The sequence below is a fragment of the Carlito syrichta genome, unplaced genomic scaffold, assembly GCF_000164805.1.
Source record: "Carlito syrichta isolate Samal-C Ts95f unplaced genomic scaffold, Tarsius_syrichta-2.0.1 Scaffold57715, whole genome shotgun sequence".
In the NCBI taxonomy this organism is placed as follows: domain Eukaryota; kingdom Metazoa; phylum Chordata; class Mammalia; order Primates; family Tarsiidae; genus Carlito; species Carlito syrichta.
Window position 1 is genome coordinate 89949 of NW_007001811.1, and position 16320 is coordinate 106268.

Genomic DNA, 16320 nt, shown 5'->3' on the forward strand with positions numbered 1-16320 from the left:
GGCTTTTCACTGTGACTCTATTCTTGTTACCCTGAAAATGCCCGATGGAGATGGAAGCTGGGCAGGCAACCCCCCGGGCCATCAGGCTCATGTTATCAAAGCCACAGGCAGCAGGGATGGGTCTTTATTCTCTTCAGCACCTTGCCCTGCCTCTGCCTTCTTTTCACCTTCCTTTCGTCCCCAGGCTCTTTCCTTCCCTCCTCCAAGGAGTAATATGTTTCTCCTCAGGTCACACTCAACTTAGTGGTCACTTTCTCCAGATAATGTCCCTGGCCCTTCTTAGGTTACTTTCCTCTGTGCTCGATGGCCGTACCTGTCATACGTGGTGGCCTGTGTGTGCCTCTGTTCCCTCTGCTAGACTGTAAGCTCCATAAGGACAAGTATAGGAACCTCTCTTATGTATCGTTGTATTTCCAGTGTCTGGCATGCTGCTAGCCGGAGGATGTACAGGGCCCAAATAATAGCCTTCCTCATCATCCCAAAATACACATCAAGGTAGCCACTTGTCTTAGAGACTTTTACTAAGATGAAGCACGTTAAACTGCTGGTTGTAACAATTTGGCTAAATATTCTCATTCTGTTTGTTATTATTTTTCTTCTTTTCTTTCATGGTAGTAGGTTTCTCATTTAAAATAGCTTTCGTAAGCTGGGCTCAGTGGCTCAGCCTGTAATCCTGCGCCTTTGGAAGGCTGAGGTGAGTGGATTGCCTGAGCCCGTGGGTTCCAGACCCGCCTAGGCAGGCGAGACCTCATCTCTGCAATAAATCAAAAAAATTAGCCAGGCATGGTAGCACGGGCCTGTAATTCCTGCTATTCAGAAGGCTGAGGCGGAAGAATCGCTGGAGCCCAGCAGGTCGAGGCTGCGGTGGCCGGGAGTGGCCACTGCACTCCAGTCTGGGTGACAGAGTGAGACTCCAACTCAAAAAAAAAAAAAATAGCTTTTGTAGATTATTTTCTTACTACCAAATAATATTAACAATACCTGACTGTTAGTTAAATTTTCAAAAATACAATCAAGCATAAAGGAGAAAATTAAAACAATCTGTAACTTTTAATCTTCATAAGCATATATTTAAAATGCATGCAGATATTGCATATATATTGGTATATATAATTTATAGAATGGGAACATATTGTACACACTGTTAGTAATTATATATAACTGTGTCATTTAATATTCTTCTACATCTTTTTTTAATTTTTTAAAGTGTTTTGCATGGTAATACATCAAATGGATGTATCATTATTTATTTAACCGTTTTCCCTATTGGTCCATAGTAGATTCCAAATGTCTTTTTCTCTAACGATTCTTTCATGAACATCCTGTATCTTGATGAGGTAAACCCAGGAGTATAGCAGGGGTCAGGAAGTCTCCTGAAGGAAGTGACGTCCTTCTGGAGACAGAAGGGACACATAGGAGAGAGCTGGGTGGAGGGGGAAAGGGTGGAAGGCAAGTGCTCCTAGCGGAGGAGACAGCCTGTGCAAAGATTTGGAAGTGAGAAGGTGCGTGAGTGTTCCAGGAACTGGAAATACTTCAGTACAGCTGGGGTGTGTCAGGGGCTGGGAGTGTGGCCAGTAAAGGGACTGTTGACCAGGTGACCAGGGCCAAGTCCTGTAAGCAGTGTTAAGGAATGTGGGCCTTGGGCAATGGGGAGCCATTGCAGATAAGAGCAAAGAAATGACACAGCTTGGTCTGCATCTGTAAAAGATCCCTGTGGCTTCTGTGGCCAAGCCAACTCTGCATTCCACAGCTCCACTCTGTTATTAACACAATAAAACAGAAATTAGAAAAGAAAGCGCAGTAGCTCACACCTGTAATCCCAGCACTTTGGGAGGCTGAGGTGGGAGGATTGCCTGAGACCAGCCTGGGCAACACAGTGCAACCTCATCTCTTAAAAAAATCAAAGAATTAGCCAGATGTGTTGGTGCATGCCTGCAGTCTTGTTACTTGGGAGGAGGAGGCAGAAGGATCACCTGAGCCCAGGAGTTTGTGGCTGTGGTGAACCGTGATTGTGTTTGCACTTCAACCTGGGTGAAAGAGTGAGACCCCAACTCAGAGAGAGAGAGAGAAAGAGAGAGAGAGAGAGAGAGAGAGACAGATAGAGACAGACAGAGAGACAGATGTATGGGGTGGGGGAAGGAGAGAGAAGAGGAGAGAAAAAAAGAGCTCATGTGTAACAGCTCACAAATAGGCTTTTCAAACTGTCTAGGTCCTTAAATTCAGGAGTGCAATTCAACAAGTTAAAATTCTGACTCCACTCCTCAACCCTGGCTTGTGGTTTCAATAATCTAGTCAGTTTCTGGCCCCCATTCCTGTTCCTGGAACCCCACTGGGGTACCCTGATGACAAGGGGGGTTGGATTTTCTTTTAGCTGCTGGGTGAGGCTGAAGTATCTACGCAAGACAAGCCAGAGAGGCAGGTGTGATATCTGCAGCATGTTTGTAATTAGATCGGAGGCACCCAGTAGCCCATTCTCCAAGGACTCAGCAGGCGGGGTACAGATCGGGCTGTGCCTCCCAAGGGCTGACGTCTCCATTTAGGGAGCGCTCCGGAAGCTAATGGGCAGTGACAGCTCCATTTGAAAAACACAGAAACACTTAACAGGGAGGCTGTGATCTGCCAGCCCCATAAGCTGCTTATTAGCAGGGAAATCACGCTCCCGCTGTATTGTGCCCCCTTGGTTAACCCCTGTTCTTGCATTTCCTCTGCGCTATCTCACTTAAAGATTTCATTGTTCTCTGAGGCAGGGGGGTGAGGGAGAGCTGAGGGGGGAGGCTGTGGAGCTGCCAGAAGCTGTTTCACTGTCTCCCATCACAGCCTCTGGGGAGGCCCAGGCAAAGCAACAGCCTTCTGGTGTGGATGGGAAATTGATGGTTTTTAAAGAAAAATGGTCCCTGAAGACTGTGTGTCTCCGCTAATGTGCTTCCTATGCTGGCTGGCTTGGGTCCCAACACCCAGGCCAAAGAAGAACACCCGCAAGTCTGCCTTACCACACCAGCCATCCCTGCCCCACCCCCTTTTTCTCAACCCTAGCCATCATGCTGCTGCCCTGGCTGGAGGCAGCAGTCTCCTCCCTGCCTGATGTCCCTGCCAGCTGTCGAGCTCCTGCTCCTCTGCAGTCCTCCTACCACAGCAGAGGGGACTGGAGCGCCCTCGACATTTCCGCTGGAATCTCACACTTGTCATCAATGAAACCAAGTATTCTATTTCCCCCAACAGATATGCTCTACTCCTAGTGTTCCTCACTTACTGGATAACTCAGGCCAAAAATCTTAGGGTCACCAACAGCACCTCTCTTTTTCTCAAACCCCACGTCAATCTTGTCAACTCTAAATTGAAAATGGATGCCACATCCGAATGTCTCTTTCCATCTCCCCCACAGTCACCTTCCTCCCTGCCCCCATGCTCTCCACCTGGATTTCGGCCTCTTACAGCCTCCTACAGGTCTCACTGATTCCATCATTGGCCCTCTGCCCATTCAGTCCATTCTATACACCACACCAGTGATCCTGTCTTAACATAAGTAAGGTCATATGAGTCAGGGTTCAGAATTCTTCAGTGGCTTCTCATTGAGCTGAGGTGTAAATCTGCTGTCCTCACATGGCCAGTAAGGCCCATGTTCTAGCTTCTGACCCCCTCTTAGACTCCTCCTAGGCCTCTCTCCCTTGGTCTTTCTGCTGTGGTCACAGTGGTCTCACTGCTATTTGGTGACGACTAAGTGAGCTAAGTGAGCTCCTGTCCCAGGGCCTTTGCACCTGCAGTTTCCCTTGCCTGGAATTCTTTTCCTCCAGGCATCCATCAGTTCACTGAGATCTTACTCAAAGGTCATTTCCCCCAAGCTGACCACCTTATTGAAAATGGCATCCCTTCACTCCATCCTCTGACCTGGTTTTATTTTTCTTTACGTCATTTATCTCCATCTGGCAATAAATTATACATTTACATTTTTGTCGATTGCCTTTCTTCCCTAACAGCATGTAAGCTCTATGAGGCATGGTTTTGTTGTTGTTGTTATTTATTTGTTTGCTTGTTTGTATCACTTACTACTAGCCCAGGACCTGGCACAGAGTAGATGCTCAATAAATATTTGTTGAATGAGACAATGAATGCATGGATCCAGACAATAATCCTAGCCATACTGAGCTGACCTGAAGAGTCATCCTTTGGTGGGAATTTCCCCTAGTGGCCAGCAGGACAGACCCCAAGTCTTGATAATGTGGCTGAGGGTCATGTCTTATTTTCTGAGACCTGAAGCCAAACTATCAAGCCAGCTGAAACAATTTAGCTTGGAATAACAAATTTGTTTCTGTAAGTCTGAAATGAATCTTTTAAAAATTCATGGCTGTTTTCTCAGTATTTAAGACTTAAATACCATGAAAATACCCTATTATAGGAAGCATATGCTGTCTGCAGGGATTTGGAGTGGAAAATGAGAACCAAATAATATTTGCAGTAGTGACGTGTTGAGCACCTACTGGTGCCAGGCATTGTGCCAGTCATAAGCATTATCTCATTTTTATCCTTATATCACAATCCCTTATGATAGGAATTAGAATTGCCCCCGTTGTACAAAACAGGAAATTGAGACTTTACGGAACTTTCCCAGAGCTGCACAGCCAGTGGACAGCACTGTGCCAGAATTCTTTTTTTTTTTTTTGAGTTGAAGTCTCACTCTGTTGCCCACTCTGAAGTGCTGTAGCATGCTCGTGGCCACCTCAGGGTTGACCTGCTGGTCTCTGGCGATCCGTCCACCTCAGCCTTCCAACCTTCCAAGTAGTCAGAACTACAGGCATGCACTACCACACCCGGCTAATTTTTGATTTATTGTAGAGATGAGATCTCACCAAGGTGCCCAGGTTGGTCTTGAACCCGCGGGCTCAGGCAATCCACTCACCTCAGCCTCCCAGAGTGCTGGGATTACAGACTGAGCCACTGAGCCAGGCCTGTGCCAGGATACTAATTCATGTCTGCATGCTACAGATTCCTGGGCTCACAGCTACCCAAATAAGAAGCGAGCAGGAGGCTGATGTTTCTGGAAAGCAAAGTCCCTTGCACGCACATCCAATATCCCTGCTTCCCTTAATGATATGGCTTAGGAGAGGAGCTCGCACTATTTGATTCTCTCAATGTGCCTCTACTCTTTCAGAGACTGAAGTTCAGTGGCAGCCCTGCATTTCTCATCAATATCCTCCCAAGTGCCAAATGCAGTAGCCCATTTTCAGTGACTCTCCTGCTTGACCTCTTGGAGATATTTCAGCTATAACAATGCCCTTTCCTTGGATTTCTCTCAGTCCTTAGCTTGTCTGATGCTGGTCTCTTCTGGTTCTCCTTCCACCATCCTAAGAGAGTTTTAGGGATGACTTTATCATTGGCAAATGGGAATAAAATACCTACCTTGCAGGGCTGTACATGAATCGAAAAGGTCATGTATGCAAAAACACTCAGCAAATGTCTGTTGCATAGAAAGTGCTCAATGGTTTTTACTACTCTTATTACATTTTTCTATATATTCAGGCCTCAGCTTTTTTTTCAAGACCTCTCTGCTGATCTTTAGAACCTATACACTGACTCCCTCTGGCCCCTCAGAGTTGCTATGGTCAAAACAGAAACAGTCATATATCTGAATTCTCTCCCATGTTTTCTGTCTCAGTGGCTCATACAACCACATCCTCAGTCATTCAAACCAGGAACCTCATCTTCCCCATCCTTGACTCCCCCTCCCACCCCTGTCCCACTCTCTCATTCGATCAGTCACCAGCCTGGCCATTGTATTTGTACAAATGGAGCTAGGAACTGGGGCTCTGATGTCAGATGAACCTGGCTCCCCTTGCAGCTTGATTCATTTGCTGTATGACCTTGAAAAAAATTACATAATCTCCTGGCCTCAGTTCCCTTCACTATAAAATAGGGTTGATAATAATTCCCACTTTGTAGGGTCATTGGGAAGATTAAATATGGTAAAGCTAGCAAAGAGCTTTCTAGGGTACATGGCATATAGCAAATTCATAAGTATTAGCTGTCATAATTATTATTACTACTATTATGCTATTAGTCATAGCTACTTTCTGTAGACACTGTGTTTGAAACACTTAGAACTTTTGTGCAAATGGGTTTTACTGGTGAAGAACAAAGGACAAGGGACCCCAGATTTAGTGATTCGTCTCTTCTCACTAGGTGGGCATTAGCATGTGCACAGCTGTACACACATGTTATAGCTTTGCCTCAGACAGAGACCTTTACATACAGAAGGACCAGAAGGATAGGTGAGAATGGTGCTGGTTTTCTCTCCAGACCCTGATTGCCTCACCAGACTCTGGTTTGTATTTCCTCCCATTACCCTCCTTCCTACCCGGAGAACCGATAGCTGAGTTTACCTCCTGGCACTTTGTACCTGCCGGTCAATGGCTGATGCAGCTAACCAGGTTGCGCAGGCATTGCAGGCATCAAACCCGGGTCTTGCATTTGAGATCTTCCTCCACTGACTGGAGTTTATAAATTGTATCCTGTTGAGCTGGAAAGCATCTATTGCTCCTGATTGAGAGTCGGAGGACAGCCCTTTGAGGGATCTGCTGCTATAAATACTAGGATCTCCCAGGTGACGTATAAATGGGTTATTACTTTGCATCTTGTACCATATGAAACATCTCAGGTACCTTAATCCCATCTTTTCCAACAGATGCGCTTGGCTGACTCCTTGGGGTGGGCTGGGCGAACATGCAACATGCCACTAGCCCCACCATCTCATGCCTTTACCATATATCTCCTGACTACCCAGGAGGACACCAGAGGCAGCTCATGAGCTACAAAAACTGAAGGTTGGGAGTCCAAGGTCATGCACCAAAGTTCATGAGAATTTTGCATTTTATGTTGCTCTCATTTCTAATCATTGAAACAACCTCTTTGAGTTTCTGGAAAGGAAGGGATTGGAGAAACCACACCCAATTATGCTAGGTTCTGTTTTGTTTGGGCTTTCGTTTTGTTTTGTTTTTGTTTTTTTTCCCACCCACCACAAGTTCTTTTCTTCCCCTCTCATAGTGTGGGCGAAATGCTGAAAACTTCGACCGATTTTTCACCCGCCATCCACCAGTCCTAACACCTCCTGACCAGGAAGTCATCAGGAATATTGACCAATCAGAATTCGAAGGATTTTCCTTTGTTAACTCTGAATTTTTAAAACCTGAAGTCAAGAGCTAAGTAGATGTGTAGATCTCCGTCCTTCATTTCTGTCATTCAAGCTCAACGGCTATTGTGGTGACATTTTTTTTTCATTGCCAAGTTGCATCCATGTTTGATTTTCTGATAAGACTAGAGTGACCGTGTTTCAGAACCCAAATGTCCTCAGGTAGTTTGGAGCATCTCTACGAGATGGGATTATGCAGATGGCATATGGAAAATGCAGCTGCATAATTAACACATTATCAAAGTCCTCTTAACAATTTATTTTCTGTAGCATGTCAGCTAAGTAGACCCAGTGGGGAGAGAAAATGCCTGCTTTCTTTCCCTCTCTCTCTGCACTGCCATTTTCACCCCCCCACCATCCAATCCAGATTCTTCCTACAAAAGGATGGCTAATTGGATGCTAGCAGTATCCTCCCACTTCCAGGCCTGGCTTGTATCCGAGTGTATGGTTGCTTTGGCCTAGAGGAAGTCCCTCTATTCTACTGTTCTGGAAGCATCAGGGCTTTGAAAAGAACATGTTCAAAATAAAATGTTATTTTTTTTAACTTAAACCTAAGAAGATTATCAAAGTTCTAAAATTCTAAGAATGTGTTTTTAGACAGTTTTAATCTAAAAGCACTTTGAGGGGTCAAAAGGCAACCAGCTTGGGTGCTATCTCGTTGTTGTAGTTTCTGGTAGTATATGTCTCTGATCACCCTCACCCCCAAACTACTCGAAAAGGGCATTTGGCACCACTGCCTAAAATAACACAGTCACTCTAGCAAGGTCCCAAGGGGCCATGGTTTTACATTACATTTCAAACTTTATTTGCTTTGGGATTTTATTTCTGTTGTTCAAATGAAAAAAAAAAAGTGACTCACTTTGTTACACATGCTTTAAAATATGTGTCCAAATGTTATTAACCACAATGACCTGCTTTGATTTAACCAAGACGGTGACCGACGGCCGTGGAGCCTAACAGACCCATGCCTATGGGAATGGGGTTTGTCTAGGTTTGCTGCTGACTTTGGAAAGCTAAATGCTCTGAGAAAGACACCATTTCTTGAAACAAAGATGGTTGTGTTCTTCCCTTTGATGTTGTTTTGCAAAATGTTTGTGGAAATGTTCATTTGTATCTGGATTTTTGTTATGTGCCACTTTTCTTCTAGAATCAAGATACAATAAAAAAAAAGAAGAAGAAATGTTATTTCAAGGAAAACTGCTCTTTTTGAAAAATGTGGACCCCAAAATATGGAAATAAAGTGGGGCCTGAGGAAGGAACTTGGGAGAAAGGAACTAAATCCAGAGCTTAATCCTGGCCCCAGTGTTCAGCCAGTCAGAGAGGCAGGGACTGTGGACTGTTCAGAGACTCCTGGTGACAGGTAGTGGGGTGGGATGACCTGGTCAGAGCTTCCAATGATATTGGAGCCCAAGACCCACATTCTCACCAGAGTCAAGTTTAGAGACCAGCTGGGAACATGAATGGGGCTCTTAATGTTCTTATCAAAGTCACCAGTCCTCCCAGCTTGGACTAAATATTCTTTCTAGCAAGCAGCTTAGTGAGCTCCCCGAAGCCCAAGGAAACCCTTGGGTGGGAGAAATTTCATTTCTGTCTGAGCGGATTAAGACAGCAGGTGACTCCTCCTCCTTGCCTACTGTGCCCTGCTATTCTCAGGCAGCCCTAAAGAGAATTCTTATCACAGTTCAAGTGATTTCCAGAAGTTCCCAGGTTTCTGAAAGACCATCAACAGAACTTTGAAAACTTGACAAATGTCCTTGAAGTAAGATTTCTCATCTTTAAGAAAACCATGCTAAGGAGCTCCACTTAGGCAAAGTCCCCTGCTGTTCATCCCTCTCTCCCCTTTTATTGCTTCAGGTTTAGGGACCCTCCCTGCTGCTGCCATTGCAGTGGCAATCCTGGCCTAAGGTGAAACAGACTTGAAGTCTTAGCTGACAAGCTTAGGAGGTTATAGAAGGAGGAAATCAGGGCAGAACCCCCTCACTTCATTGTTGAGGAAACTGGCATCTGGAGAGAGGAAGTAACTTGCCCAAGGCCAATCTGCTGAGATACAAATCCAGGTTTCCTGACCCTCAGCACAGTGCTCTTTCTGCTCTGTGCACAACAGGGTAGATATCTCTAAGCCATGCCCACCAGCAGGCAAATTATCAGAGATCCTTCATCTGATCCTTCATCTGGGTTGTGCTCTCACTTTGCTTGGATATACTCTCAGGAAGATAAAAATCATGGAGAAATAGTGAGTCATTGACAAATGATCTGAGGCAACTTGAAAGAACAATGTCGGATGGATATAGAGAGATAGGTAGATAGATAGATAGATAGATAGATAGATAGATAGATAGATAGATAGATAGGCATTATATATATATATTACACTCTACATTTTCCAAATTCTTACCATTACTTTTCAAAAGTTTAATAGTTTGCAGAAATAGATACTCAAGCCAAAGTCTCAGTTCCCCTAGCATGCCTTCCTGAGGGTTGGTCAGAGAAGCCTTCTGTGGAAAGACAGAATTTCTGCCATTACCTTTTCTATCTACATTTTCAGTGCAGAGGAGACCCAGAAACAGAGCTCATTTAAGAAAGGACAGGGCCATGGCCACAATGACCTTCTTGGGGGATTAAGAGGAGGTCAGTGGAATTAATAACCCTCCTTGGATGAGTGCTTCTATCTCATGTGGCTTCAGATGCTCTCAACCCAAGGGAGTTACCCAACAGAGAGGCTCATTCTCTCCCAACCTCCAGGGTAAAATCCAGGAGTATTTGCTATAGGGATCTGCCCATAGGACAAACCCCATTAAAACAAGTCCTGTCTGGACCCTGTGGCTGGCTGAAGCATTAGTCACCACCAGCACCAGTGGGGAAGGGCATCCAAAGTTGGGACTGATGGGAAGGGAGCCTTTGCTGGATGCCCACAGTCAGTGAAGGCCAGATTGGATTAATAAGGCCAGGGAAGATCTGAAAGCAGGCAGTTGCCTGTCTTCTAGGCCCAGATCTTCCTGCCTTCTAGCCACACACAGCCCTGGAGCTCTCAGACCTTAAAGGGGCCTGACAAAGTTAAGTTCATCGCCAGGGCTCAAAATAGACAGTAGCCCACTTAAGAAACACTTGGGATCTTTGGGAATAAATTCCACTGATTTGCTTCAGAGTGAGTTCCCTGGCTCAGGGTGACTCTGGGTTGGAAAAAGTGAGGTGGCTTATCCTTCGTCAAGTCTTAATTCATTGATTCATTCATTCAACAAATAATAGTGAACCGCTTACTATGTGCTAGGTCCTATTCTTGACATTGGAAGTACAACACAAGAGAAACTGACAGTGACTCTGCCCTTTCGGAGAGAAATACTGAATACACAAGACCATTTCTGAAAGCCATAAACGCAACAAAGACAATTAAAAGGACACCGAAGCATGACTTGTGGGGATTGGGAGAGAGATCACAGACAGTGTTAAAGGAAGAGGAGGCATTTAGCTTCGCTCTGAACACAGGAAGTAACACATCAAGTGCCTGGGGGATGGAACCTCCCACAGGCCAGCACAGGCTAACAGCAGGAGGGACAAGGCAAAGCAGAGGGGGCGGGACATGGTGGGAGACAGCCCGCCATCTGCAAAACAGCTCCATCGGCATCTTCAACCTGCTCCACTCTGTCCACGCTCGCCCAAGTGTGCTCCTGGTACCCTGTTGCCCCCCTCACTTCCACATTCCCAGACAGACACTGAAAGAATAAATAGGAAACTCCATAGAGACATTTTACATACCTCAGGAGAGAGGTCCAAAAGAGGTCATTCTTGTGCAAGGTGTTTTACAAAGGGGAATGAGCCCAGCAATGAGAGATCCTTATCAGTCAGTGCCCAGTAGAGGCTAAACCCAATCCCTGAGTGGTGACTGGCCAAAATCTAACAAGTCAATCATTTCTCAGTGACCACCCCTGTCTTTATCATTTACCACGACTCTGGCTCCAGCCTAGCAACCTGTCTGGTACTAGTGAGTCCCAGGCGTTATTCCTTGGTTGTCCTGTGGTAAAACAGCCATTAGACTGTCTCTCTAGTCAGAGGGACTGGATGACGCACACTTAGCTGTGGTGTGGTCAGCCATGATGTGGTCTGCAATCTTGGGCAAGTCACTTTTCCTGCCTGTGCCTCAGTTTTCTCAAATGTCAAACAGTGGAGGCTGGGGACTCCAGTTCTACCTACTCCAGGTGAGTGTGGTACAGGTGGGAAGAGATGCCAGACTGACAGGGACCCTTAGTGGTCAGAGCATCCTGCAGAAGATCTGTTGATGAACCCACACTCTGAAGTTCCCTGATAAAACTTGCTCCAAACTATAGTTAGTAAACTGGGGTTCATTTCTTCCCCACCTCCCTGCTTAAAAAAAAGAAAAGAAGAAGAAAGAAAGAAATACTAGACTTATTAAGAAGACCGGCTTGCTTTGTTTTGTACACGGGCTGCCCTTACAGACCTTCCTTGGAGCTTTGGGTTTTGTGTCTTACAGTGTGTTGTTTAGGTACATGCTGTAAACATCTTTGGAGAGAACCCCTGACTGATGAAAACCCAGTCTTAGTCTGTAGGTGGGTTTTTGAACCAACCATGGTAGCCCTCTCATGAAGCAGTGAACTGATTTCCCCACATGACCATTCTGCCTCCTTGGGAGCAGAGTAGATATGCAGCAGTTCACCTTTTCCAAGAAAGAGGCCTCCCAGCCACAGGGCTTGCTATTGAATGGTCTTCTCTAGGACACTCTACCTAATGATTAATTCTATAACATTAAGCATGTTAATAAGTAGTTTCCAATTCTATTCATCTCAAAGCCAAAGAAAATACACCTCTCTCTCTCTCTCTCTCTCTCTCTCTCTCTCTCTCTCTCTCTCTCACACACACACACACACACACACACACACACACACACACACACACACACACCACTTTATGGCAATCTTTAAAGAAATTCAATGACTTATTTCCTTTCTTAGAACATTTCCACCAAGTTCTATCCTGAAGCCAACATACAATGTGCAATGAAAGCTAGTATGTGTAATGCAGCTGCTAGAACTTGTCGGCGCAGGACTCTTTCTGACTGTGCTCATGAGATGTCGTCAGCCTCCTGATAACTGGCATGTCTCGGTCCTGTTTCCTTCCTCTTATGCTGTGTTAATGTGTTTGCTTTCCGTTTGGCAGAGAGACAAGCGAGACACCTCCAACTTCGACAAAGAGTTCACCAGACAGCCTGTGGAGCTGACTCCCACTGATAAACTCTTCATCATGAACTTGGACCAAAATGAATTTGCTGGCTTCTCTTATACTAACCCAGAGTTTGTCATTAATGTGTAGGTGAATGCAAACTCCATTGTTGAGCCTGGGGTATGAGACTTCAGGCCAAGTGTATGTATCAATTCTAGTCTTCCAGGATTCATGGTGCATATGCTGGCATTCAACATGCGGAGAGCTTGTCCTCGAGGGCTTTTCTTTGTATGTGTAGCTTGCTAGTTTGTTTTCTACATTTGAAAATGTTTAGTTTAGAATAAGTGCATTATCCAATTATAGAGATACAATTTTCCAAACTTCCAGAAACTCATCAAATGAACAGACGATGTCAAAACTACTGTGTCTGATTCCAAAATGCTTCAGTATTTGTAATTTTTAAAGTCAGAAGCTGATGTTCCTGGTTAAAGTTTTTACAGTTATTCTACAATATCTTCTTTGAATGCTAAGCATGATTGGTATTTTTAAAAGTTGTGAGTAAGCTTTGCAGTTACCGTGAACTATTGTCTCTTGGAGGAAAATTTTTGTTTAAGAATTGATATGATTAAACTGAATTAATATATGCAAACTCTCTTGTTTACATGTCTGTTTTCAAATGGATTCTGTTACAGAGGTTACAAACTGAAGATCTGTTTGTGGCCAGTAGATGCTTCATTTCTCTCACACAGAATTTCATTTAACTAAAATCACTGTCAACATTAAGACACGAGATGTTTTATATAAGCTTCTGGACTTTCAGATTCACTTGGAAAAGAAAAACTAGAAGCACCAGGCCTATGTTTCCATGTGGAAATAATTCAGCAGAACTAAAAAATGACTCTCTTTTCAGAGCAGTATGTGTTCTCATTTTGCCATACTCTCCACTACCCCCTATTGTCTTATATTCTCCATACACCTTTCTTCCTGCAATAACCATTTGAGATTGAGACCACTATCATTTGTGTGTCACGGATTTAATGACCTCAATATTTTCTTGTGACCATAATCAGGATATGTGCACAACCATCCACTTGAAGTGGTTTGTATGTACTAAGTCCTCAAGCACAAAGTACACAACAGAGATTTTATTCCAGCCGTGCAGAAGTCAGTCAGCAGACTGGTGTTAGTATAGAGAGAACACTTTTTTGTGGTTTATAAGGATGTTACTATTTGTAAAACTACTTAGCTTTTACTATTTTCTCCTAATTTAGCTTAGCATCTGCCAGAAAAAGGGGTGTGTGCACTTTTTTTCCAACAGCTATCCCTGTTCAGGGAAGCCCAAGAGAGGGGGAAAATATGGAAGACAGCTTCTAAACACTGTGGCAGGATAAGGAGCCCCTCTTACAGTGTAGAGTGGTACATACTGAATCACTGGGTGTCAGCCTGATGCCTTTGTCTCTGAACAAAGTCATGCTTCTATTTTTCTTTCAAAAGATGTAGTCATTCAATCTGCAGCACTTGGCTTTGTCACTGTTGAGGCTGGTGGGTAGCAGGGAAGAGCAAACCTGCCACACTAAGTATATTAGGACTCTCCACAGAGTTTATTCATCTCTTCCCTTCTGGAATGAGCCCCATAAATGAAGTATTGGGAAGACACAGTGGACCCATTGATCCTACCTAGTGCATTTATCTCTGCAACATTTTAGAAACTCTGCCAGTTAAAATTGGCTGAAGCAACTTAAACTAAGGATGAAACTGTGTGTTCTATGCATCCCAATCAGAAAACAAAAATACCTGGGTTTCTACAGATGTCTGATGATGTGTTCCATTTCAGATGGTATTACAGAAGAGCTTAATATTACGGCTTCTCCCTCCCTCCCTCCCTCCCTCTCTCCTTCCCTCCTTCCCTCCCTCCCCCTTCCTTTCTCCCTCCCTCTTTCTTTCTTTCTTTCTTTCTTTCTTTCTTTCTTTCTCTTTCTTTCTCTCTCTCTCTCTCTCTCTCTCTCTCTTTTTTTTTCCCTCTTCCTTTCACAGGGTCTCACTCTGTTACCCAGGCTGGAGTGCAGTGGTACAATCATAGCTCATTGCAGCCTCAAACTCCTGAACTCAGGTGATTCTCCCACCTTAACCTCCCAAGTAGCTGGATCTACAGATGCATGCCACCATGCCCAGCTAATCTTCTTAGTTTTTTTCCTAGAGATTGGGATCTTGCTCTGTTGGCCAGGCTGATCTCGAATTCCTGACCTCAGGCAATTCTCTTACCTCAACCTCCCAAAGTACTGGGATTACAGGTGTGAACCACCATGCCCAGCCCATTACTACTTCCCATTCCTTCCCATTCCATGCCACCTTCCCATTCTTTCTCCCCCTGCTGGATATAAATCCATCTTTCAGTTAGAAAATATTACCAGGCTTGGTGTGTCACATCTGTAATCCCAGCATTTTGGGAAGCCAGTGTGGGAGGATTGCTTGAGCCCAGAAGTTCGAGATCAGCCTGGGCAACATACCGACACTGCATCTCTACAAAAGAAATTTAAAAAATTAGCCCAGCTATGTGGTGCATGCCCATAGTCCCAGCTACTTGGGAGGCTGAGGCAGAAGGATTGCCTGAACCCAGAGAGTCAAGGTTGCAGTGAACCATGTTTTCCTGCACTCCAGGCTGGAAAACAGGGTGAAATGCCAACTCAAAAACATAAATAAGTATATAAATAAGTAAATAATGGGCACCTATCGAGTTAAGCACAGTTCTAGGTGCTGGGTTATGGAGACCAACAAGATAGTCCAAGGCTTTCTAGTCACAAGGACAACATAGTTGCAGAAATCCTTGCCTCTCATTTTCCTAGGATCATGTCCCATAAGAAAGAGTGGGAGCTCCTATAAAATTCCTGCAGCTTACTCTGATTGGCTCAGTCAAGTCACATGTATATTCCTGAGTCAAGTACTGTGTCTGGGTGGAGACCAGAGGCAGGTGAGGTGCTTTGATTGGCCAAACCTGCCGTATTAGTTATCTATTGCTATGTAACAAATTACCCCCAAGCTTAACACAGCCAACATTTATGACCTCTCAATGTCCATGGGTCAGAAATCTGGGTACGACTTAGCTGGTTTAAAGTCTCTCCTGAGGATTCAATCAGGTTTTGGCCAGGGTTGCAGTCACATATGAAGGTTCAACTGGAGGGAGATGGGATTCACTTCCAAGCTTACTCACATGGTTATTGGCAGCCTCAGTTCCTCACCTCTTATGACTTTATAGGGCTGCATCTGCACGTGGCAGCTGGCTTCCCCTAGAGCGAGTGAGTCAGGTAGAGTGCCCAACTTGAAATTCACAGTCTTTTTGTAACCTAATCTCAAGTGGCACCCCATCATGTTGCTGTCTACTGTTGTTTAGAAGCAAGTCATTAAGTCCAGCCCACATTCAAGGGGAAGGGATTACACAAGATGAGACTATTGGGAAGTGGGAGTCTTTGGGGACCATCTTAGAGGCTCTCTACAACAAGCATCATGGGGTTCATCTCTGCAGCTAGAGGTGGAGTGTCTCCCCAAAACACTGGAACTGGATGGGGTGACAGATGGTTCTCTGAATAACAATTCAAAGTTGTTCTTGGAACAAAGAGGATGTATGCTTGGGAGAAAAACCACAGTGGTGGATTATCTGTAGACGGGTATTTTGGGCTACTCAAAAGATTCTTTGGGACTAGTCAAGTATGGGAAACCAGTCAACATAAAAAAGTAATTAAAGGAGTGATTCACCTGACATTACGTTGGTCACAGAGGTCCCCATTGGTTCACAGCCAAGCTCACTACCAAGAAGGAGGGCCTGAATAGACCTTCTAATGAGTCATGGTCCTTTGCCTTCAGGGACTCAAAATCTACCAAGAAGATGACTTGGTAGAAACATGCACATGATGTAAGCGTATATCAGTTATCTAATACCAAGTACAAGCCACCTCAAACCTTAATGGCTTTAA

The 16320-nt window shown here is 44.6% G+C and overlaps 1 protein-coding gene across 3 annotated transcripts in view; it reads left to right on the plus strand.

Annotated features, from left to right (window-relative positions):
• Positions 1–13001, plus strand: part of PRKCB (protein kinase C beta) — a 102135-nt gene extending 89134 nt beyond the window's left edge. The window contains exon 12 of one of the 3 annotated variants that reach the window (XM_008050026.1): positions 7036–13001. In XM_008050026.1, the coding sequence (XP_008048217.1) occupies positions 7036–7194 (159 nt within the window). In that variant the 3' untranslated portion in view covers positions 7195–13001. Of the gene's footprint in view, positions 1–5146; positions 5718–7035 lie in introns of those variants that run through there. The other 2 variants (XM_008050031.1, XM_021708251.1) reach the window with 2 other exon arrangements.
• The last annotated feature ends 3319 nt before the right edge of the window (positions 13002–16320 follow it).